We start from the raw sequence: 23,876 nt of genomic DNA on the forward strand, positions 1-23,876 counted from the left end.
TGAGAGATGAGATGGTTGGGGAACAGTGGCAAAATCTCACTGCTCAGATTACCAAGGAGAAAATGTACTTCTAGAGCGAGATCTGTCAGTTAGCTCCTTGATCAGGTGGCCAAATTCAGGATCATAATAGTGGGACTATCTCCAGATGTGATGCAGTTGAAGTCTTCAGTATCACCAGGGAAAAGTTCTTACCAGAAATGCTCAACATCAGTTTATTCCAACTTCAGACTCAATTTCCATTTTACAGGCAAACAGGGGTAGTGGAAGACACTGTAAACACCATGAAGAAATAATCAGAAATCCAGAATGTGGGACTTTCTACTGGAAACTGGTCTGAACTCGGGAAAAACCAACAACATAATTTGGAAAAAGTGTCTCTGTCTGTATCCTATATTAAAGAGAATAAAGAAAAAAAAGGATAAAGAGACAGGATAACCAAATACAATGCATGAAACTTGATTGACTTCTGGTTGAGATTAAAACAAAATACTTGTGGGTCTATTGGGAAAATCTGATTTCTGAATAAATATGAAATAGAGGCTGGATAAACTTTCTTAGAGGTGAAAATAGTTTTGTAGGACTAGATAAACCTTCTCAGAGGTGAAAGTAGTTTTGTGATATAGAAGAATGCCCTTAATCTTAGGAGATGCATGCTGAAACATTCAGAGGTGCAGTGCCTCAGAAATTTACCTTTCAATGATATAGGGGAAAAAAATTATTAAAGCACATTTAGCTGTATTTTCTTTAAACTTTTTATTTCGAAATAATTTTAGAATTTTGGGACGGCTCCAAAAAAATAGTTCAGGGGGTTCTCACATACATACGTAGATAAACCAAATATGTCAAAGTACTTAAAACATAATAGTCACTTAAATTTGTAATAATTCCTGTGATTATTATTAAATAGGCAATTGAATCTATCCAAAAAACTTAAATAATACTTAACTTTTTACAGGTCTACAGAGCCCTAAATAACATGGCCACCAGTTCTCTACTCTCTTCACCAACAACCTGGGACTCCGGCCATCCTTCCTAACTCAGGGCATTTGCACTTGCTGTTAACCCCGACCCAAGGGAAGGGGCCTCTATTTAAATGTCATCTTCATTAGAGCCTTCCATTATCATCCTTTTCAAAAATTTTTTTTTTCTATTTGACTGCAACACACTGCATGCGGGATCTTAGTTCCCTGACCAGGGATTGAACCTGCGCCCCTGCAGTGGAAATGCGGAATCTTAACCACTATACCACCAACGAAGCCCCGTCGCCCTTTTTAAAATAGCTGCTCTTTCACAGCTGAACACCTTTTTCTGCCCTTTCTTTATTGTGACGGCTACTATCAGAAGTTAATTTTAATGACCTTATTGTCTCCCTCCGCACGATGCAAGCTCAAAAAAGGAAGACTTTGTTTAGTCACATGCTTCATCCCCAGAATCCAAACAGTGTCGAGTACATGGTGCGCTAGATGGAGAGGTTATTGACTTAACAGCTTAGGTAATCACATCCTCCACGTAGGGACTCTTTGCTAGGCGGCGGAAGGGTATAATACTGGTAACTGACCATACACGCATGCGCCCAAGATCCGGGAAGTATGTTAGGGAAAGGGGTGGAGCATCGAGAAGAGTCTCGCGGACAGAGGCGGTTGGAGTCCAGAGCGCGAGGTGGAAGGGGACCGCCCCGGGCTCAGCGCGCGTGCGCACTGTGACTCCCAGCCTGCCGCGGCAAAAGCGTCCAAGACGCCGGAAGGCTGGGGTAGTGGCTTCGCGCGTGCGCAGTACCTGCGGCGGCACCAGGGTCCCTGTGAGTGAGTTGTGATTGACTGGCGTAGCGCGTGCGCCTTGCGAACGGCGGAGGGATTTGAGGCTGTTCCCACCCCTTGGCCCTGTCGCGAGCCGAGGCCGCGCGGGCTCGTGAGCTGCGGCCTGGTGCGCGCGCTAGGCGGGCGACAGAGACTGAGGGACGCGGACGCCGCCGGAGTCGGGGCGAGAGCCGGAGTATCCGCTGCTGAGGGGCCGCCGGAGCCGCCGCGAGCCCCCGGACCGTCGCTAGGCCGAGGAGGGCGCCGCGCGGCGGGTGAGTGTGACAGAGTGGCCTTACCGGGTGCGGGGCCGCTACCCACAAGGCCCTGCGGTGGGCCTCGGTCCTTTCCCCGCGGCCGGGTCCCTTTCCCGCGCCACCGTCACAGCACCTTTTTGCACCCCTTATCCAGAGTTCTCTGGTCACTTAAGCTTTCTTTCCATAGCCCCTCTCCCCCTCAGCACTTACCCACAGGCCCTTGCGGTATGTTGCTTTTTTTCGTGTCGCCTCCGCGGACCCTTACCCATAATTCATTTCGCCTGTGGGGTCCAGATCTATTACCCACAACCGCCTGGCTTGAGAGGCTTGCTACTTTTGACCCCCTTTCTTAATCGAAGACTTTCTGCGACCCTCGCCCCGTAACCTGTTAATCCACGGTGTGGGACCACCAGCCGCCACTGCCCTAGACTCCCCTTCTCAGAATCCTTGATGTCCCCACAACCACTCCCGGACCCTCAGCCCCGCGGTTCCTTGCCCAGGACTCTGAGATTTCACTACTCAGAAACCCTTTTTCAGTCTTTGTTTCCCTTACCGGCTTGGCCAGTCTTCACACAGCCCTCCCACCATAACCCTCTTTCATTCAGATTTACTCCTTTTCCCTGTGACTTAGGAACACGCTGTACAGAACCTGTTTTGATACTGAGATTTTGCCTCTACTTCCTTCTTGTCCTGGGAGTCAAGGGGTTATAGGGGCTTCATCTCCCCCAGCCCACCCTAATATGAGGCTTCTGCTCTCAGACTTGGCAAGATGACCCAGTTCCTGCCGCCCAACCTTCTGGCCCTCTTTGCTCCCCGTGACCCCATCCCATACCTCCCACCCCTGGAGAAACTGCCACATGAGAAACACCACAATCAACCTTACTGTGGCATCGCGCCCTACATCCGAGAGTTTGAGGTGAGTTCAGGGAGCAGACTTGGACCTGGGTTGGGTTCTGGGGGGTCGAGGGGCTGGATTGGGGAGTCTAGTGTCTGGCCAGTTTTATAGGCCGGGTGATTATTATTTCTTTATTTAGCTGCGCCCTGTTTTAGTCGTGCATGGGAACTGTTAGTTGTGGCATGTGGGATCTAGTTTCCTGACCAGAGATGGAAATGGAGCCCAGGCCCCCTGCATTGGGAGCGAGGAGTCTTAGCCCCTGGACCATCAGGAAAGTCCCAGTTTTCTTGTCTTGATCGAGGTTCATTATGTATCCAGTGTTGAGTTTTTGTGACAGTTCAGAAGTTTGTGACAGTAACTACCTGTTGAGGATTCAGACTGTCGAGTTAAATAGTCCTTGGCACATTTATTGGCTGTGTAACCTTGGACAAGTGGCAGATCCTCATAGTCCTGTGGTCGCTTCATCTATAGCAAGGGAATGTTTATATCTTCTTTGTAATAATTGACAGAATTAATTGAAAATTTTGTTATGGGGCTTGGCACCAAGCAGTCAGGAAAGGTCAGTATTATTTTATTTACCATTTTTGTCATTAAAGGGTTAACACCAGGTAATGTGTTGTTAAGGTGGTGGTCTTGAGAATTTCAGCTTTGTACCCTCAGGACAAACATAAGTAAATGACTTAGGCTCATGGACCTCAGTTTTTTCGTTTGTGAAATTGGGATAACAACGGTCCACCTCTTAAGGTGATCAAAGAATACCTGAGTATGTTGGCACACAGCCAGAAGTCAGAAGAATGATGATCTGGCATGAGTGGGAAAGGGGAGGAGGAGGAAGTTGCGGAGCAGAAGTTGATAGTGAGATGACAGAAGATTGATTCTTTAGTGAGACTTGCCACCCTCAGTGAACCGGTACTTGGAAAATGTTGTTAGCCAATTAAACTAATTTAATAACTATAGGTGTGTGGCAGACGAGGGTCATGTGCCAGTTACTATTTGGTGAGAGCTTGCTGAGGCCTTTAAGAACTGCCCTGGCCCTCAGAGGGCGTCCAGTTGTTTACCCCCGAGCTCTGCACTGTCAGCTCCTTTTGCTTCAGGCCTGGTCCCGGTTCCTGTCTGTGATAGAGAACGAGTACTGTGATACTCACAGTATGATATGATAGAAGACTGCAGATCGATGCTCTTGACAAATGCAAGAGGATTGTTTTATCTTTTCTAGTATTTTTAGAGAATACAGAGTTAAAGAAAATCACACTTCTAAGTACAACGAGCGTAAAACTGCTCTGTTAGATTGCTGTAGATATTTCTGCATATTTCGTCTCAGTTTTTCTATTTCTCTTGTCACAGACCAGTAACTGTTCACAGATTGCATTGGTCTGTGGACCACGGTTTTTTTGTTTTTTTGAGACCACGCTTTGATCTGGACTGTTCCCCTGCCTCCACTGGCCTGGGAACTGTCCATGTTTGTGTGGGCATGTGTGTAAATGTGCAGGAGAGTGTGGCCAAGATGTTTGTATTTCTTGATTGGCTGTTCCTGGCTGTTTTTCCCGTCCTCCCGCCGCTGTCACCCTTCTTGTTCCCAGGACCCTCGAGATGCCCCTCCTCCAACTCGAGCAGAAACCCGGGAGGAACGCATGGAGAGGAAGGTATGTAATGTTTGCCTTCTGCCTCACGTCTTTTTTTTTTTCTTTTTTGCATCTTACTTCAGGATATTCCCTGACCTCAGGGCCCTTCTATCTGTATTCAGTTGTCTACTTTTCTCCTGACAGAGACGGGAAAAGATTGAGCGGCGACAGCAGGAAGTCGAGACAGAGCTAAAAATGTGTAAGTCTCTTTCCTCTTTTCATCTCTTGTTCAAGATGCTTGTGTTTCTGTCCCCCAGGTCCACCCCAGGACTCTCATCTGGGAATGTGGGTTGTTGTCAGTTCACCTTTTTAGCCTCCAATATTTGCCAAGGCCTATATTTGGTTTAGGCTTTTAAGCAGGAGAGCATGGAATAAGGGCAGACAGGAAGGGAGCCTGGTACTCTGGGCTGCCTCCTGCAGGAGTCTGCACTTAGAGGGGTGGCCACTGCCCAGCTGGGTCTCCCAGGCCAAGGCAGTGAGGTCCAGGCTCATGAGGCAGTTCTGGTTCCACCTCAGCTCTCTGGCCCTTGGGCTGGGAGGGCTTCCTCCCTTCCAGGTACAGGAGGAGTTGGAGTTTGGGGGAGGGATGTTGTAGTCATTAACCAGACTTCACAAAAGAGTCCCATATCAACCTCAGGTGGCCTTTTCTTGTTAGAGCAAGGACTGTGTAGTCAAAAGACGGGTTTTTCTCCCGTGCTCGTGAGGCTCCGGTGAATCACGTCTCTCTGAGTCACATTCCCTGGAGGAGTCCATTGCTTATGGAGCTCGTCAGACAGACACCTGACAGCCAGATACCTGTGTGTCTCAACGCTGAGCTCTGGCCCTCACTGTGTTCCTGTCTTCTTGGATGCCTCAGGGGCATCTTGCACTGTGTCTGGACCACAATCAGGATTTCCTCTCCTCACCAGCCTGGTCTTCTTTCAGTGTTTCCTTCCCTGGAACATGGTCATCCAGCTTTGCAAGTCACGGCCAGTTGTTTCCACTCAGTTTGCTTTTAACACCTTTTCTTGCTGTCTCCCCAGATTGTCGCCAAGACCTACCCATGCTATTCTGTAAATGTCACAAATCTGAACATTCTGTTTCCACCACCACCGAAGGCCCCTCTAGCTTGGACACACAGTCTAATGAATTTACTTATATCTCTGTCCCCCGCAAGTCCTGTGGGGCCTTTTGAAATACAACTCTTGATTATACCTTTCTCTGGTAACGGCTCCCCCCAACCCCGCTTTGGGCTGTCCCATGTTGCCCTCAGGATCTTCGTTCCCCAACCAGGGATTGAATTCGGGTCCTCTGCAGTGAAAGTGCAGAGTCCTAACCACTGGGTCTCCAGGGAATTCCTATACAGCTTCCTTTTGCTTTCAACATAAAGACCAGAGTCCCTTCCCTGCCCATTGAGGGTGCATTCTGCCCATGCTTCCTCCCCTCTTCCAGCCTGCACTGGCGTCTTCTGCCGCTTCTTTCCCAGATGGTCTCCTGTCACTGGTGCTCTGCCCAGGCCATTCCGCCAGTCTCACATGGTACCTTGGTGTATGTGCAACTGCGTTTTATGTCTCTGGCAGCGTCACTCCTCAGGGAAACCTTTCATGGTGCTCGGGTAGAGTCCCCTTGCACACTGAAGCCCTGAGTCCTGCTGCAGCTTGGTCATTTCAGTCTGCAGGACTGACGAACATATATCTTACATTGGTTCACAGTTCATGAAACAGGATTCTGGTGGAGTTTGCTCACCATTGTGGCCCCAGCTCCTCTAGGACCTGCACACACAACTGTTGACAGCAGTTGACTTGGGGAACCTCTCAGCTCTATTCCTGGGGCACAGGCCTTGGAGTCTGACCCCGTGCATTTTAACCCCACCTGTGCCACTTCCAGCTGGGTGGCCTTGGAGAAATCACTTCTCTTGTTGGACATTGTTTTCCTCACTTTAAAAATAGGATCCTTGAAAAAAAGGAAAAGAATCCTGGCATGCTAAACGACACTGAGGATGCAGTCAGTTGAATTTAGTATATGGGAGATTGTATAGGACAAACTTGTGACCCAACTTCCTTAAACAAATGTGAAAACTGGGGAAGCAAGTGGGAAGGGAGTGAACCAAAAGGGTTAAAAAGCCAAAGGACACCTCAGCCAGATGGTCACTGTGGAGCTTGTTTGGGTCCTGACTTAAATGAGCCACCTGCAGAAATCTTGTTTTGAAACAGTTGACATTTGAACACTGCGTCTTGATGAAGATAAAGAACTAATGTTAACTTTTGAAGGTGTATTACTAGTACCGTGGTTACTATTTTTTAAAGTCTTTATTAGCAGTTACAGTGGTATTGTATATCTGGAGTTTGCCTTAATATACTGCTTGGGATAGAGATGTAACCAGTGTTGCCATGTGATAACCATTGAGGTTGGTTCAGAGGGGTTCATTATACTGTTCTCTCTTTCCTTAAGTGTTGAATTTCCCCATGATACAAAAGGAAACGAAAAGGATGGGTCAAGTACAGTAGGCTTTCTCTGCCCTAGGAGCCTCCATCCCCCGGTACAGAAACGGGCTGTGCCTGTCACAGTTAACAGCTACCATTCAAGGGGACCTTACTGAACACTTGATGCATTTCATGTTTTTTACTTACAGCTTCCAAGTGCGGTAGGGTTTGTCACTCCAGTCTTTAAGACAAAGTGAAGGTCTGTGGAGTCTGGGTCCGCTTAGCAAGAGTCAGAGTTCTGAGATACTTCCTCGTTTCTCAACCCCACAGTCTAATCCTTTGAGCCGCTGCTCTGGGCTGCTACATAGATAACGTCTTTGCCCAAGGATTCCCTGAGGGCAGAGCTGCCAGCAGGGTGGAGTGGCGCGAGGGTGTGCGCGTGCTGCCAGTGAACTGCTGATCAACCTCAGCTCGTTGCCACCGTCTTAGCTGAGATTCGTGGGCGCTGTGCTAGCTTTTACTTTGGGTCACGCTCCTGACCCTCTTGGTTAAGCAGAAACCATAGGGTCTCTTGTGCCAGGGTGGTTTCCCTGTGTCTGCTGGGCACCCTTGGCTGCTCATGCAGAAGCTCTGCTCTCTGCTGTTTGGGCTCCATCCGCTCCTGCAGGCAGTGATTGGGTCCCCTGTAATGCCCCTGTGGTACCACCTACCCTTTGGTGATGCTGAGGTTTGTCTCCTGTTAAATACACTTCATGTCAAATGGTATTTCGGTGAGGCCTTTCCTGACCTTCCCAGTAAAATGCTTCTCCCCATCTCTCTGTTATTACTAGATAGAACTGGATGATTGTTGGTCTTAGGTTGTTTACCGGCAGCCTCCCTGCAGTAATAGATGAGCTCCAGGAAGGCAGGGGTCTTTTTTCCTCTTTTTCACTGTTGTTACCCCAGCACCTACGGGAGTTTCAGACACATAGCGCTTAACAGATACCTGTTGGGTGAATGAATGCAGATTGAGACATGTGAGCACAGACAGTTACAACCCAGAGGGATGGGCTTCAGGTGAGGAGGTGAGGGGCAGGCACAGGGGTGGACGTGACCGTCTGAATCAGCTGTGGAATTAGTTCTGTAAGAGTCTGGCTCTGTCTGTGGAGCTGGTTGTTCCTCAGTGGTCTGCCGTAGTAAGGCTGGGAGTTAACCCCATCCGCCCCTTGTGGCCTCAGTGCCGGGGCCTCAGTGCCGGCTGTGGGTTCCTCCCTGAGGGCTTTGAGCCTTTGCCCGGCTCTCTCCTACTCCCATCGAAGGGTTGCTTGATCGCTGGTTTTCCTGTGGGCTGCAGTTGCAGGCCTTGCCGGTGGGTGGCACTGCGGCACTGCAGGTGGTGGAGGATGCCTGGCAGGATCGGGCTGCTTCTCCAGAGATGCCCCTTTGGGCTTAGCTGCTCCCACCTGGGAGAGACTTGGGCCTCAGGATATGTAGGCCTGAAATAGGGGGGGCAGTAGGCTGGCCGCCATCCTGTCAGCTTGAAGTCAATCTCATCCCTTCCTTTAATCAGCCTAAGTCAGCCACTCAGATGGACTCTGCTGTGCTTCAGGGCAGTCAGGGCTCAGAGAGGGGCCTGCCCATGGTGGCCAGGTGACCAGAAGTTCTGGGCCTCTGTCCATCAGTCTCTTTCTTTCTTGCTCTGTGATACTGCTGACAACGTATACTTACAGAATTTCTTTTATCCTGCACAGGGGACCCTCACAATGATCCCAATGCTCAGGGTGATGCCTTCAAGACTCTCTTTGTGGCTAGAGTGGTGAGTCCCCAGCTCCTGACCCCTGGAGCCCTAGGCTACAGAGAGCGTGGGTGTGGACAGTAGCCTCGGTCCATGGGGTGTTTGAGGGCTTCTCTCACTTCGTTTCTGTCTCCTTGTAGAACTATGACACGACAGAGTCCAAGCTCCGGAGAGAGTTTGAGGTGTATGGACCCATCAAAAGGGTGAGTGGACTAGGGCAGGGGTGCTGGAGTTGAAGGTGTGTGGAGGGAGGGAGAAGGCACTGCGTCATCTCGGGCTCCAGCATTCACGGCCTGGGTTTCTGTCCTGCCTGCACGCCCGTGCCGGGGTCTCGGGGTATCGGAAGGACAGCGCGGAGGCCGCGGTGACTCGCTGCTGACTCGGAGCACGCGTCAGCAAGCTGAGCACGCGGTGTCCGAACGGGGCGTGTTGGCGTCCAGCCAGGCCCGCTCTCTTGTCTGCAGCGGCTGTTGCTGAGGCAGTTAGGCAGGTGCAACAGAGACTGTGTGGCCCTGCAAGCTGGAAATATCTGCCCTCTGGCCATTTGTAGAAAATGTGGGTTGATCCTTGTTCTAGAGCATAGCTTCATGTATAACGGACATCTCTTCATTTAGTTTAGAAGTTACTCGATGCTCTGGGCTCTAGCAAGGGCTTGAGGTCATTGTGCACATCAGTTGCTAAGCCCAAGGCCGTTAGTGTATCAGTCACTCTGGGTCCTTGAAGGGATCACGGGAGGGTCAGAAGCATCTGTTGCTGGCATCATCCAGCCCAGAGCCTGGCACACGGGCTTGTGTGATTGATATGGTGAGTTGTCCCCTTGTCAGAACTGACCTCTGCCTCCTGCCACCCACCCTCCAGATACACATGGTCTACAGTAAGCGGTCAGGAAAGCCCCGGGGCTATGCCTTCATCGAGTACGAACACGAGAGGGACATGCATTGTGAGTACCTCCCACTGCACCCTGCCCTCTGACCCTCTTTCTTCTCTGCTGCCCTAGCCCCTTCCCGTCGTCTGTCCCCCACCCCCTCCCCGCCAGACCTGACATTAGCGATGTCTCTTCTCCTCCTCCCTCTGTTTCTGATATATCTTTTTTTTTTGTTTTTTATATACGTGTTTTTTAAAAAACAAAAACCAAAATCCCCCACAACGTGTGTGTGTGTGTGTGTGTGCACCTGGGGAGGTAAGTGTCACACGTTGAACCTCAGGGGCAAGGAGGGAACCCGGTGGGGGCTAGGGCTAGCTGGAGGTGGGGGGAGGGGTCGGATTTTTGGGGAGCCTCTCCCCATTTCCCCCAGCAGATTTGGGGGCGGCCAGATTGCAGTGAGGACTGGCCTTTGAACCTGCCCTCTCCTCCCCCCAGCTGAGCTGGGCCTGGGCCACCCGACCCTCCACCTCCCCACCCCTGGCCCCCCACCCTGTTCCTCGGTGGGCAGTGGGCTGGTCTGCGTGTTCAGCGCCTGCCCCCACATCTCCAAAGCCCCTGTTGAGGCTGCGGCGGCGTCCACATGGGCAGGGATGGGTGGGTGGGGGTGGGCAGGGCTGCGGCGTGTCCAGGGGCCGCCGTATTAATTGACTGTTCTTATTGTCACTGCAGCCACCACGCAGCTGGCTTGCAGCTGATGCTTACGCTCCCCTTACAACACCTCAGTGTATGGTTGGTATAAGGGTTTGTATCATGGGTAAGATCACTCAGCACCGCACACCAGCCCAGCTTAGCCAGGCAGCTCAGGAGCAGCGAGGCCTCCCTCCTCCCGCCCCCAGCCGCCCCTCAGCCTCCCCGCACCCAGAACCCTTTCCTTGGTTGGGTGCCCTCTGTCCCTTCTGGCCCCATCCAGGTGCTCTCCGATAATCTTGCTGGTCCCAGGAGGGGAAAGATGCCGCCCCCACCCCCCCCCATGGGAAGGGCAGCCGGCCTCTCCAGTTGGGCTCGGTTTAACCCCCAGCATGCCTGGCTTCCCGACGGCCGCGGCACGGCGGCGGGAATGCAGTGGGGCCAGGGCTCCTGGTGGAACCCTTCAGCCCGCCCTCCTCTCCCGGCCCTTGCCCCTTCTGCGGGGCCATCACTGTGGTGGCCCTGGAGAATCTTTTTGGTTGCTAGACTTGGGGTGCTCTGCCCACGTCCTGTCTGCCTTGTCACAGTGGAGCCTCCCGAGAGGCTGTGGAGCCTAGCTGCTCTCCAGAGTGCATGGACTTGGGGATTGCTGTGGGAGGGGTCGAGCGACAGGTTGTGAACATCTCAAGGTGTTGGAGCTTTTACTGAAAACCCTTCCACTGGCTGGAGACCTAAGAGAGGGAGAGAGAGCGAAGCCTAGAGATACACACATCACATTTTTCTCTGCTGTTCTTCCCGGGTTGGGCCTCTTCTGGGGTTTGGGACATGACCAGAGCAGGGGTCCTTTGCTTGACTGTGTCCCCAGTCCTGAAATCCCTCCCCCGCTACCCTCCTCTGGGTTCAGGGGCCCAGTGGCCCCTTCCCCTTGGATCGTGGGCAGTACTCCCATCTCCTGGACCCCTGAAGCTGTCCCCTTGTGTGCCAGCCTTTGGGCTGAAGCAGATGGTGGGAGGGAGTGAGAAGTTCAAGGTGGAAAAGTTATTCCATGTGCTGAGAGGGGGTGGGGCCTGTGCCTAGCTGAGTGTGGATTTTATGGGGAAAAGCTGAAGGTGGACAGGTTTGCTAAGGCCTCCCTAGCCGCCTTTTAGAATTCAAACAAGATAGTCCCTTCAGATTCCCAAGTTCCATGGTAACCCTCGTCTCCCCCTCTTCCAAGGCCTCCATGAGGTTTCTTTGGGGTCCACCACTTTCTCTGCCTGCCTCCAGGCGGTGCAGGAGATGTGGTTCGTCTCCCCTCCGGCGGCTCCCTAGAACCCCCTGGATCCCTTCCCCGTAGCTTTAGCTGACCCCATGGTGGTGGGTGTGGGGTCTGTGCGCGTGCTCAGGTAAGCTTGGGGGCTCCAGGTAAGCGGTCCCGTGTCCCCCCCCCCGGGAAGCCCGCCTCCTCGCCAGGCCCCCAGGAGTTGCCGAGCCCCCCCCATCCCGCTCGGTTTGGACACCCGCAAGGCCGGCATCGGTAAATGGCACCTTTTTCTCTTCCTCTGGTTGTTATTTGGGGGGGGAGAGGGCTGGGGCGGGGCCGGGTGCTGTGGCTGGTTGAGGATGACCCCCTCGGCCAGGGCTGGGGGTTGGGAAACAGGGACTTTTTTTGGCCTCCCGAGAGCCCCACTTGAGACAGGCCCGGGCTCGAGCCTGTCCTTGGCTGTGTCCTGCTCACCTGCGGGACGTGCCCCTCCCCACATCTCCCCTCTACTCCGCACCCTTCCTGAGGCTCAGGTCGGGCTCGGCCTCTCCCGGCGCGTGTTGCACTGGGGTGTGGAGGGAGAGCTGGGCTGGGGGCTGGGTGGGTACAGTCTCGGCAGGTAAGGCAGGGATTTTCAGTAGCACCGCACGACTCCCATGCCTCCCTCCACTTCCCTCTGCCCCACCTGCTGTAGGGGGCCCCCATAACCCACCCTCTACTCCCTGCCATCTCCTAAAGATTTCTCCTGCCCCCTTCTGGTTCATTTTCTGTTCTGATGTATGTTCCCCCCATGCTCACCCTCCCCCAACAAAAAACCACAGTAAAGGAAACCGGTGTGAACTGGGGTGCGGAGCTGCCCGGCTGGGCCTCTGCTCCCAGCATGATGTTTCAGGGTGCATGCCTGGGGTTGTGGAGGAGCCCTCCCCCACCGCAGAGTCCAGCCTCAAGTTAACCTCCAGTTTCTTTGCAGCGACTTTGGCCGCCTTGGTGCGAGGGGGCTGCTCTGTCGAAGGGGAGTAGGCCTGGCCTGGGAGCCCAGGGCAGTGGCTAGGGTTAGCATGGTGGTTGGGAGTGGGCTGGCCCCCCCAAGAGTGTTTGGGGGGTGATGAGGAAGCAGGAGGTGAGATGGAGCAGGCCCCTCCCAGGTTGGGAGAGGGTTGTCTGGCTGTCAGTTGCCTGGCTGTCTGGTGGGCCTGTGTGCGTGTGTGTGTGTGCGCGCCGAAGTGTGATGACGTGGGGGTGGGGATGCGATGGAGCGGGCTGTCTTCTGACTAGAGGACCCTCTGGGGACTCCTCCCCCTCCCCTTCCCCGCATCTGTTACAGCCGCTTACAAGCATGCAGACGGCAAGAAGATTGACGGCAGGAGAGTGCTCGTGGACGTGGAGAGGGGCCGCACCGTGAAGGGCTGGAGGCCCCGGCGGCTAGGTGAGCGCGTCCTGCTCTGGCGGGCTTGGGGTCCTGCTGGCTTCCTCTCCCTTTTCTTCCCCCCTCTGCTGCTCTTTGTCTTCTCTTCCCAGCACGGCTGCTGACATTCCTTCTCCCTCTCTCCAGCTCAGCCTCTCGGTCTCCAGCATTCTCCTGGTCTGTTTTTGTTTTTTATTCTGGGTTACCAATTAGGAGCGAGAGTACTGACCTGGAGAAGCCAGTCTGGGATCACATTCTGACTTGCGCACTACCTGGCAGGTGGATTTCTCCCCTTTTCTGTCTCATTTTCCTCATCCTAGAAAGCAGGAATAATCTCAGTTCACTGAGCTGAGCATCTCAGATAGCCAGCTTGGCAAGTGGTGTACAGTGGGGCTTGAAAAGTCATTCTGTCATCCACTTGTACTTTGCTCCTGCTTATCCGTCCTGTTCATTCATTGATTACTGAGTAAATCCTGGGTTGATCACCAACCACATAGCAGGCTTCTAGTCAACAGTGAGATGTGGTTAGCCACTGCCCTCAAAGCTTCCTATTTTCAGTCCCCCTCACTGTCATCTCTTGTTGTCAGTTACCATCTCAGTCAAGGTCAGATTGGTGGCAGGTACCAGAAAACAGCATAAAGGGGTGTGTTGGTATAGAACCCCAGTGTCTCCGGACCCTGTTGGTGTAGAAACGCCAGTGTCTCGGAGCCCAGAGACATGGGATGTCCGTGGGCCTTGAGGACCTGGAAGCTGAGCCTTAAGCATCCAGAGCCACCTCTGGCATCTCTGTACCTTGTTTGGTTGCTGTCTGTGTGAACTGGTCTCTTCTGGGTCTCTCCGCACTGAGCCTGTGTGCCATTCCACAACGCAGTCTTGGATGAGTCTGCGCTTCTGGGTGGGTGGACCTAAGTGGCTCAGCATTGGGCCTGGACCTGGGGCTGAGGTCGTGCCATCCAGACTAGGCTGTTGAGGACCAACTCCAATGAGGGGGAGTGACCCAGTTGTCAGAGAAAATGGTCTTCACTAGGCAGACACCCTAGGTGGGTCCAGTACCCTCTGATCTTATTTCTGCCCCCAGCCTACTGTCTCATGCTTGACTTGCCTTTACTGAGTAAATCACACACGTATCAAGCTGAGTGTCAACTCAATAGATAGGTTCTCATCTCCCTCTCTGGTTTCTTTGGGTTGGAGTGAGTCCTTCAGAGTCTGCTGTTGCCCATTGTAGAATCCTGGAATCTCAGAATCTTCTAGTTTGATTGGCATTCCAACTTTCTGATAGTGATAGCCAGTGCATTTTGACCCAATGTACATGCAAAAAAAATACATTTAACCCGAACAAAAGTTTGATGAAACAGTAATTTATTTTTTCTACAGGCAGTGTATACTAGTATTTTATATTCTGTTTATCTTTTTAAAAAACATGTTGGTTGCATCCTGTCAAATTCAGTGATATGACTCCATTGCTGGGTTGTGACCTGAACATTGAAAACACTGGTCTGTTTCTCTGCATACCAGCTGGGTGGCTTGTCCCCTGTTTGAATGTTTCACGTCCAGGCTGCCTCTTTTCCCTTTTGACCCTCTTCCTTAGATGAAATAGCTTCACGAAGCTTCCTTCCAGGCAGTGGGGGCAGAAGGGTGAGTGAGAGGGCAGCTTCTGGAGTCAGCAGGGAATCACATCTCTGCTCTGCCCTTCCTTGCCGAGTCGCCCTGGGCAAGTGGCTTTTCCGCCTGAGTTTGTTTGCCATGTGAAGGAGGAGGTTAGCTGCTGCTCCTTCCGGTTGTCCTCTTTGCCATTTGCTGCTCGTCCAGCTTTATATCCTGGCTGCTGTATGCAGCAGGTCCAGCGTCCTGATTGAAGGTGCAGTACAGGCTGGAGGGAGAGGCAGCTGTTAGTCAGCTCTCTCTTGCACGTGCGTGTACAAACACACACACACGAAATTGGAAACCCTGCCTGAAGTTCTGAGGAGAGTGTGTGGTCTGTGGGTGGAGAAGGGCCTCAACCGGTAGTCAGGGCAGGCTGAGTGAGGAAGTGAGGTGTAGGTTAAGGTGTGGAGGGTCAGTGGGAGTTAAGTAGAAAGGGAGATGAGACTCCAGGGGAACTTGTGAATGATCCCCAAAACTGGGCAGGAAGGACATGGAGACCATGAGGTTGGAAAATGCCTGGAACCTTTAGAGCCAGGGGCCCTTGCACTGAAAGACAGGGAGGAGGCCGGCCTCTGACCTTGGCTTGGGCGGTGGGGAGCCACTGCGGGCTTTGAGGCGAGTCTCGGTTTCAGTTAGAAGGATCAGGGCTGTGCCTCGGGCTGGGGATAACCGGGGGAGAGGGGCTGTCAGGGGCTGGGGCCTCCCCGGCGGGGGAGGTGAGCTCGGAGCCCGATGAGGGCGCGTCCAGCTGGCGCTGTGCCCTTCTGATCTCCGCACTGCCTGCCGTCGGGAGCCGGGAGCGCCAGGGCCTCAGAGACGCCGGGGCTCGGGGTCCCCGCCCGCCCTGACCACCTGTGTCTGCCCATCCCCAGGAGGCGGCCTGGGCGGCACCCGGAGAGGCGGCGCGGACGTCAACATCCGGCACTCGGGCCGGGACGACACCTCCCGCTATGATGAGAGGTGAGGCCGGGCCCGGTGTCCTGGGAGCGGGGCGGTGAGTGGGGGAGCCCTGCCGCAAACCTCTGCCCACCTCATCCAGGCCCGGCCCCTCCCCGCTGCCCCACAGGGACCGGGACCGGGACCGCGAGCGGGAGCGCCGGGAGCGGAGCCGCGAGCGAGACAAGGAGCGGGAACGACGACGCTCCCGCTCTCGGGACCGGCGGCGGCGCTCGCGGAGTCGCGACAAGGAGGAGCGGCGGCGCTCCAGGGAGCGGAGCAAGGACAAGGACCGGGACCGCAAGCGGCGCAGCAGCCGGAGCCGGGAGCGGGCACGGCGGGAGCGTGAGCGCAAGGAGGAGCTGCGCGGCGGCGGAGGCGGCGGCGGCGACATGGCCGAGCCCTCCGAGGCCGGCGACGCGCCCCCGGATGACGGGCCCCCCGGGGAGCTGGGTCCAGACGGCCCAGACGGCCCAGAGGAGAAGGGCCGGGATCGTGACCGGGACCGACGTCGAAGCCACCGCAGCGAGCGGGAGCGGCGCCGGGACCGCGATCGCGACCGGGACCGGGAGCACAAGCGGGGGGAGCGGGGCGGCGATCGGGGCAGGGATGAGGCCCGCGGTGGGGGTGGCGGCGGCCAGGACAACGGGCTCGAGGGTCTGGGCAACGACGGCCGAGACATGTACATGGAGTCCGAGGGAGGCGACGGGTATCTCGCTCCGGAGAACGGGTATTTGATGGAGGCCGCGCCGGAGTGAAGAGGCCACTCACCGGCTGCTTGGACGTGTTCCTACTCTCCCTGCTGTCATCCTCTCCCCCACCTTCCTGGTCACCACCTAAATCTGCCAGCCAAGGGTAGGAGTCTCTTTATTTGTTTTGGTCTCTTGGATTTAAAAATAAAATTTCTTGTTGATAAGGGGCGCTTGGTTTCTTCACTGCTCTTCCTGTCTTCCCCAGGAGGGTGTCACCTTCTGACTTTAGATGGCCCTACTCTGGTTGGTGTTCAGGACTGGAGCTGTATGAACTAAGGCTAGGGCTAGTCCCGGGACAGCCCAGCTGTTTAAAAGAGGGTAAGGAAGCCCTCCTTAAGGGTCCTTGATGCCTTTGTATCTTCCTTCCTTGTTTTCAGCTCTCCCACACATTTCTTGTGGAGCCGTTCATACCCCTATCTTGGTGCAGGGATGGGGCTCTGGGCCATGTTTTCACAAAGCAAGCATGAGAGCAAGATAAAATGGTAAAGAGAAGAGACCGTCTTGTCTATAAGTGGTATTGGGACAACTGGACAGCTAGCTACATGTAAAAGAAGAAAACATTCTCTTAATGCCATATACAAAAATAAGATGGATTGGGGCTTCCCTGGTAGTAAGTTTTTTAAAAAATGGATTGCTGACTTAAGTGTAAGACCAGGTATTATAAATAAAACTAGGGGAAAACATAGAACACATTGACATAAATCACAGGAATACTTTTTTGGAGCTGACTCCTAGAGTAATGGAAATAGAAGCAAAAATAAATGGGACCTAGTTAGAGGCATTAGAACAGCAAAGGAATCAATAAGATGAAAAGACACCTACAGAATAGGAGAAAATACTTTCAAATGATGCAACTGACGGGATTAATTTCCAAAATATACAAACAGCTCATATTGCTCAATATATAAAATACAAACAACCCAGGCAAAAATGGGCAGATGTAAACAGGCCTTTATCCAAAGATGGCGTACAGATGGCCAACAGGCATGTGAAAAGATGTTCAACAACACTGCTAATTATGAGGGAAATGCAAATCAAAACCACAGGATCACCTCACAGCAGACTGAATGGCCATCACCCAAAGTCTACAAATAAGTGCTGGAGAGGGTGTGGATAAAAGGGAACCCTCCCACACTGCTGGTAGAAATGTAAATTGGTATAACCACTATGGAGAACAGTATTGCGGTTCATTTAAAAATACTTTTTCCTTTAAAAAGAACTCACCATCCCACTCCTGGGCATATATGTCTAGAGAAAATAACCTGAAAAGACATGCATCCCAATGTACATAGGACTATTTACAATAGCAAGGGGAGTTCCCCGGCAGTCCAGTGGTTAGGACTCCACACTTCCACTGCAGGAGGCACAGGTTCAAGGAGACCTGCATGCCATGTGAGTGAAGTGAAAGTCGCTTAGTTGTGTCCAACTCTGTGACCCCATGGTCGATACAGTCCATGGAACTTTCCTGGCTAGAATACTGGAGTGGGTAGCCATTCTCTTCTCCAGGGGGAATCTTCCCAACCCAGGGATCAAACCGGGGTTTCTTGCATTGCAGGCGGATTCTTTACCAACTGAGCTACCAGGGAATCCCGAATGCCACATGGAGTGGCCAAAAAAAAAGCACAATAGCCAAGACATGGAAGAACCTAAATGTCCATCGACAGGAATGGATAAGGAAGATGTGGACGATATATACCATGGAATATTAACCATAAAAATAATGAAATGCCATTTGTAGCAACATGGATGGACCTAGAGATTATCATACCAAATGAAGTCAAAAGGAGAAAGACAAATATGATATGTTTATATGTGAAATCTTAAAAAGATACAAATGATGCATGCTGTGTGCATGCTAAGTCGCTTCAGGTAACTGAAGTGGCTAAAGTAACTGTGTGACCCCATGGACTGGAGCCCACCAGGCTCCTCTGTCCATAGGGATTCTCTGGGCAAGAATACTGGAGTGGGTTGCCATGCTCTCCTCCAGGGCATCTTCTCAACCCAGCGATCAAATCTGTGTCTCTTATGCCTCCTGGATTGGCAGGCAGGTTCTTTACCACTAGCGCCACCTGGGAAGCCCTGATACAAATGAACTTATTTACAAAACAGACTCACAGACAGAGAAAACAAATTTATGGTTATCCAAAGGGGGAGGGAGGAGAGGGATAAATTAGGAGTTAGGGAATTAATAGATACACACAACTATATATAAAGCAAGGACCTACTGTATAACACAGGGAACTACACTCAGTAGATCTTGTAATAACCTATAATGGAAAAGAATCTGAGAAAGAATATATGTATAACTGAATCACTGCTGTACATCTGAAACACTGTAGATCTGTACTTCAATTTAAAAAAACTTAAAGATTTTTTAAAGATGTAAAAAGACTGGGTAGAGGAACTTCCCTGGTGGTCCTGCAGCTAAGACTCTCAGCTCCCAATGCACGCGGCCTGGATTTCATGGATCTCTGGTCAGGGAACTAGATCCCACATACAGCAACTAAAACTTCGCATGCCACAGAAAGATGGAAGATGGAGGATCCCTTGTGTCACAACTACGACCCAGCATAGCATAAACAAATAAATAAAATAAAAATCAGGTAGAGCGGAGGGTCCTCACAGGGCCAGGACAGAAAATGGCCTCCAGTTCATGATGGCAGGTTCACTGTCTGTGTTTTACTTCCTAACAATAACAGAGGAGTAACAAAGCAAGATTCTGTCAGCAGTCGAGAGATGTCAGCTCATTTCTGGATTAAAGACGAAATAGGACAATGGCGAGGACACGTCAGTCTGGTGGCCACTGGAGAAGGGAGCCACCGCAGACCTTGCAGAACACGTACAGAGGCTCAGGACTGCAACTTCAGGTATCACAAGGGTAGGAGACTGGAATAGGATCTGTACGCAGAACGATCACACTGTTTCCATAATCAGAATGCCTAGGAGCTGGGCATTTGCAAATACAAGTTTCTCAGCCTGAAGGCAAAGTTGGCCTGATAATTAGAGGCAAACTGTCAGTGAAATCCAACTGCACACACCAGGTTCTAGTGTGTTTTTTTTAACTGCCTCAGTTTTTACAAGCATATAACCAAAGATCCCAGACATTTGGAAAAAATGTGCCAAAAGAGACCACAAGATAAATAGAGAAACTGGTCCCGGAGAAAACAATTTAGGGAATAATTAAAAAAAAATATACCTCTAACGACTGTGTTTTCATAGATACTCCAGATGTTGAAACCATACTTCTGGAGTTGGTTATGAAAAACAGTCCATTTTGGACTTGCCTGGTATAGTGTGCGTGCTAAGTCACTCAGTCACATCCGACTCTCTGTGACTGTGTGGACCACAGCCCAACAACAGACCAGGTACATAAAGACTGGACAGGGGCTTCCCTGGTAGCTCAGTGGCAAAGAATCCGCCCGCCAATGCAGCAGACACGGATTTGATCCCTGGTCCAGGAAGATCCTACGTAGCTTGGAGCAACTAAGCCCATGCGCCACAAGTACTGAGGAGCCCGGGAACTGCATCTACCGAGCCTACGCTCCCTGACGTGTGTGCTCTGCAACAAGAGAAGCCACTGCAATGAGAAGTCTGTTTGCCGCAACTGGAGAAGGCCCGCACACGGCATCAAAGACCCAGCGCAGCCATAAAGAAAGAAATAAATCTTAGAAAAAAAAAGACTGGACAAAACATATAAAAGTAACTTGTGAAAGGCTTTGGGGAGCAAACAGTTGTAGGCCACACTTGAGGGGGTCTGATACCAAGAAAGGAAAGCATACAGAGGTGAACTTCATATTTACTCTTGGGGGCTCAGACAGTAAAGAACCCGCCTGCAATGCGGGAGACCTGAGTTCGATCCCTGGGTCGGGAAGATCCCCTGGAGGAGGGCATGGCAACCCACTCCAGTATTCTTACCAGGAGAATCCCATGGACAGAGGAGCCTGGTGGGCTACAGTCTATGGGGTCACAAAGAGTCAGACATGACTGAGTGACTAACACTTTCTTTCACTTTTTCCTTGAGGATATTTGCCAATTATTGTGGCAGGACAGACTCAAAAAAGTGATAGAAAAGACTCAGAAAGTGGCGGTCCTCAACTCGGCTGAGCTGACAGAATTTGGACCAGACAGCAGGACTTGAGGGAGAAACTCCCAGATGGGGCACTGAGTCTCAGAATGGACATGCAGTCTTCCCCGCAGGCATCTGCCGATTCCTAAGCGGCTCACTGTCCTTTCAAGACCCCCAGGGGGCTCATCAGAAAGCACTAAAGGAGGCTAAGTTGCTGAGCAGCCATGTAACCCCGGGGGAGACAGGCTGGGTTCCAGGCCTGCAGTGGAGAGATGGCTGTGCCTGAGACTCCCAGAGTAACACAACATTGGAGTTGGGTCACATGTGAAATAGACCAGGCCTAAGAAAACCTAAAACCAGACCTCTCCCCTGCCAGAAGAAAACTGAACTCTCTGTGGAGGAAGGGAGAGCCTACGTGGTTTTTAGTACAAATGTGTGTGTGTCTTAGTCGCTCAGTCATGTCCGACTCTGCGAACTCATGGACTGTAAGTCGCCAGGCTTCTCTGTCCATGGGATTCTCCAGGCAAGAATACTGGAGTGGGTCGCTATTCCCGTCTCCAGGGAATCTCCCAACCCAGGGATCGAACCAGGGTCTCCTGACTCCAGGCAGAATCTTTACCGTCTGAGCAACCAGAGGCTAACCCTTAGTGCCAATACTTAGCATCTATTCAAGGAGGAAAAGACAATAAAAACACGTTGGAATTATCAGAGGCTGAAATAATTATGTTCCCAAAATAAGGAAAAATGGAGAATTTGAATAGATCTTTAAAATTGTAAAGTTTAACAGGAATTTAAAAAAGTCTATTGGAAATTTCAGAACTGGAAACCATCTGCAATTAATTAGTAGACATTTGGTAGTTGATTAGATACTAGATGTGCAAGGGGAAAAAAGAATTAGAGGAACTTTCTTGAAGGACAAATCTCACAATCTTTGTTTCCCCCCAACGATCTTTTTAGGGAGTTATTAATAATAGGGGATATACTTTACCGAAATGAGGGAGTTAAAAAGAGATGATCCGGTTCAGCAGGGCAGTGGAGGGACATTCCAGGACGGCAGTCTCTTGGTTCAGACTGGAGTCAGGACTGAAGTTTACAAGAAGCCTCAGGATAAAAAGACTCAATCAAGTAAGTTGTGATGCAGAGTTTGAAAGAAATTAAGAATGTGATGAAAGAAACAAAAGTAGATAGACATTACAGGGAAAAAAATGGAAGCTGTTCAAGAAAGGAAATGTAATCACAGGACAATACCCGAGCTCATACAACCAACAGTAAGTATTGAATACTTAGACATAATGTGAGCCTTTTATTGACTGACCTAAAAACTGGTACCATAAAACTACCATGGGAAGAGAGGGGAAAGGTTGTAAGAGCAGAAAATCAATATGTAATATATTGTTAACAGCTAAAATTGAAAAATTGAGAAATGATATGTTACTTAGCTACAGAAGCAACTAGCAGGTGAAACATCTACCCCTCATTGCCTCTTGCAGTGAGGAGAATTAGGATGGGGACAGAGGCCGGTGCTTCCCGTTTTCTGTGTGCGTGTGGGTTGTTTTGTTTTTGTTTTTTAATTTTCTTGGCCTCCACACATGGCACGTGGGATCTTGGTTCCCTGACCAAGGATCAAACCCACACCCCTTGCTTTAGAAGTGCAGAGTCCTAACCACTGGACCACCAGGAAAGTCCCATGGGGCTGGTGCTTTTCGATATTCATCCTTCTAGGTCATGTAGTGCTATATTTAAAATGGATAACCAACAAGGACCTACCATACAGCGCATGGAACTCAGCTCAAAGTTCTGTGCCAGCTTGGATTGGGGGAGGGGGGTTGGGGGAGAATGGATACATGTATGTGCAGGGCTGAGTCCCTTCGCTGTTCACCTGAAGCTCCCAGGACATTATTCATCAGTTCTACCCCAATACAAAAGAAAACGTTTGGAAAAAAATTAAAATGGACAAAATATATTTATCCTTCTGTATTATTTCATTTTGTTTTAAAGTCCATAACTATGTTCTTCTGTTGTTGTTGTTAAAATGAAAGGAGAAAAACACTATGATGGCAAGAGGGTAAACAAATCTGCTCTAGTCCTCTCACTTCGCAAAAACCCCTTTCTGGATTCCATCCCACTACTGGTGAGGTTACCTGAGGATGCACTTTCTGCATCCGCTGGTGGCTGAATAGCCAGGCTTCTCCAGCCTCATCTGCCTCTACATGTCTCTGACTCTCCAGAGAATCTGATACCACTGCTCACTTCCTTTTTCAGAAACACTCTCTTCTCATGGTTTCTCCCACCTGAGTTTTCCTCCTACCTCTCCAGCTATTCTTTGTCTTCTTCCTGACTTTTATATATTAGGAGTTTTGAAGACTCTGTCTTCAATCCTCTTCATTCTAGATTCTCTTCTCTCTAGCATTTTTGTTCACTCTTCTGGTGTTATTTAGCAGCTTTGCCTAAATTCTCAGAATTGCTTGCAGGCCTGGTTTACTGCACAGGCTCCTCAGAGTCAAAATATCTACTGTCCTGTCACCAGCATAGACCATCTTAGCAAAAGGCCCCACATGCACCTTAATATCCCCTTCTCCTCCACCTCTCAGGCCTCATATACAATTAAGACACATCCAAACATCTCCAAATTGGTCCACATACCCTCCACACCTCTGCTCATCATAGGATTACAGGGATGACCTCCTGATCTGTCCCCCGATCCCAGTTTTGCTCCCATCCAATCCAGTCTCCACACAGTGTCCATGATGATCTTAACATACACATGTGACTATCGCATTTTTACTTGTAGGAGTTACCATGAAGCCCCAAATCCTTAACATGAATAAGCCAACACACAAGGCGGGGCATCAGTTATATCCTGTCAACCTTTCCGCCTTCCTCATAAACCACTCCAGTCCTTACTCTGCTATCCTGCCATGGGGGCTCTTTCTGCCTGGAAAGTGACCCACGCCGCACCTCTTGAAGATCTTACCTCCAAGGACTTTCCACCAGTGTCCCTCCTAGATCCTCACCTCCCTACTCTCATATCTGTCTACCCGCCTCCACCACCACCCGCGTCATAGAATAAGCTCTAGGAAGGCAGTGGGCTTAGTTGCCCTGCTCACCATCGTATCCATGATTTGGGCCCAATGTGTGACATAGCTCAGTTCAGTTCAGTTGCTCGGTCGTGTCCGATTCTTTGCGACCCCATGGACTGCAGCACGCCAAGTCTCCCTGTCCATCACCAACTCCTGGAGTTTACTCAAACTCATGTCCATTGAGTGGGTGATGCCATCCAACCATCTCACCTTCTGTCGTCCCTTTCCTCTCCCGCTTTCAATCTTTCCACAATGAATGTGGAAAAAACGGATAGAAAGGAGACAGACAGGTGAGGCGGGCAGAACAGACAGATGAGATGGAAGGTGGTGCAGACAGACAGAAGCTGCAATAGGAGGGGTCACTAACCCAACAGCCGGATGGGGTCTGAGGGCAGGGCAGCGAGACAGGACCCGAGGCGGGAGGGCAGGCGCGCACGCCGGGCCCCGCTTCC

The 23,876-nt window shown here is 51.2% G+C and overlaps 1 protein-coding gene and 1 long non-coding RNA gene across 3 annotated transcripts; one reads left to right on the forward strand and one right to left on the reverse strand.

The window, feature by feature from the left end:
* The first annotated feature begins 1,833 nt into the window (after positions 1-1,833).
* SNRNP70 (small nuclear ribonucleoprotein U1 subunit 70) lies at positions 1,834-16,446 on the forward strand. Of its 2 annotated transcripts, none has more exons than XM_043899765.1 (10): positions 1,834-2,071; positions 2,813-2,969; positions 4,529-4,591; positions 4,715-4,769; positions 8,703-8,767; positions 8,887-8,949; positions 9,605-9,686; positions 12,866-12,967; positions 15,463-15,550; positions 15,657-16,446. In XM_043899765.1, exons 2-10 carry the CDS (start codon positions 2,823-2,825, stop codon positions 16,282-16,284), a joined length of 1,293 nt encoding a protein of 430 aa, XP_043755700.1. In that variant the 5' UTR covers positions 1,834-2,071; positions 2,813-2,822; the 3' UTR covers positions 16,285-16,446. The 2 variants fall into 2 exon arrangements, with proteins under 2 accessions (XP_043755700.1, XP_043755699.1); XM_043899764.1 differs by having other exon boundaries at positions 1,836-2,071; positions 15,630-16,446.
* Positions 14,295-23,608, reverse strand: LOC122692310. Its single transcript, XR_006340626.1, has 3 exons — positions 23,452-23,608; positions 21,333-21,445; positions 14,295-14,816 (listed from the first exon to the last, which is right to left on the reverse strand). It is a non-coding gene; the product is annotated as an uncharacterized LOC122692310 (long non-coding RNA).
* Between the last annotated feature and the right edge of the window lie 268 nt (positions 23,609-23,876).

Source organism: Cervus elaphus, chromosome 4 (genome assembly GCF_910594005.1).
Source record: "Cervus elaphus chromosome 4, mCerEla1.1, whole genome shotgun sequence".
NCBI lineage: Eukaryota > Metazoa > Chordata > Mammalia > Artiodactyla > Cervidae > Cervus > Cervus elaphus.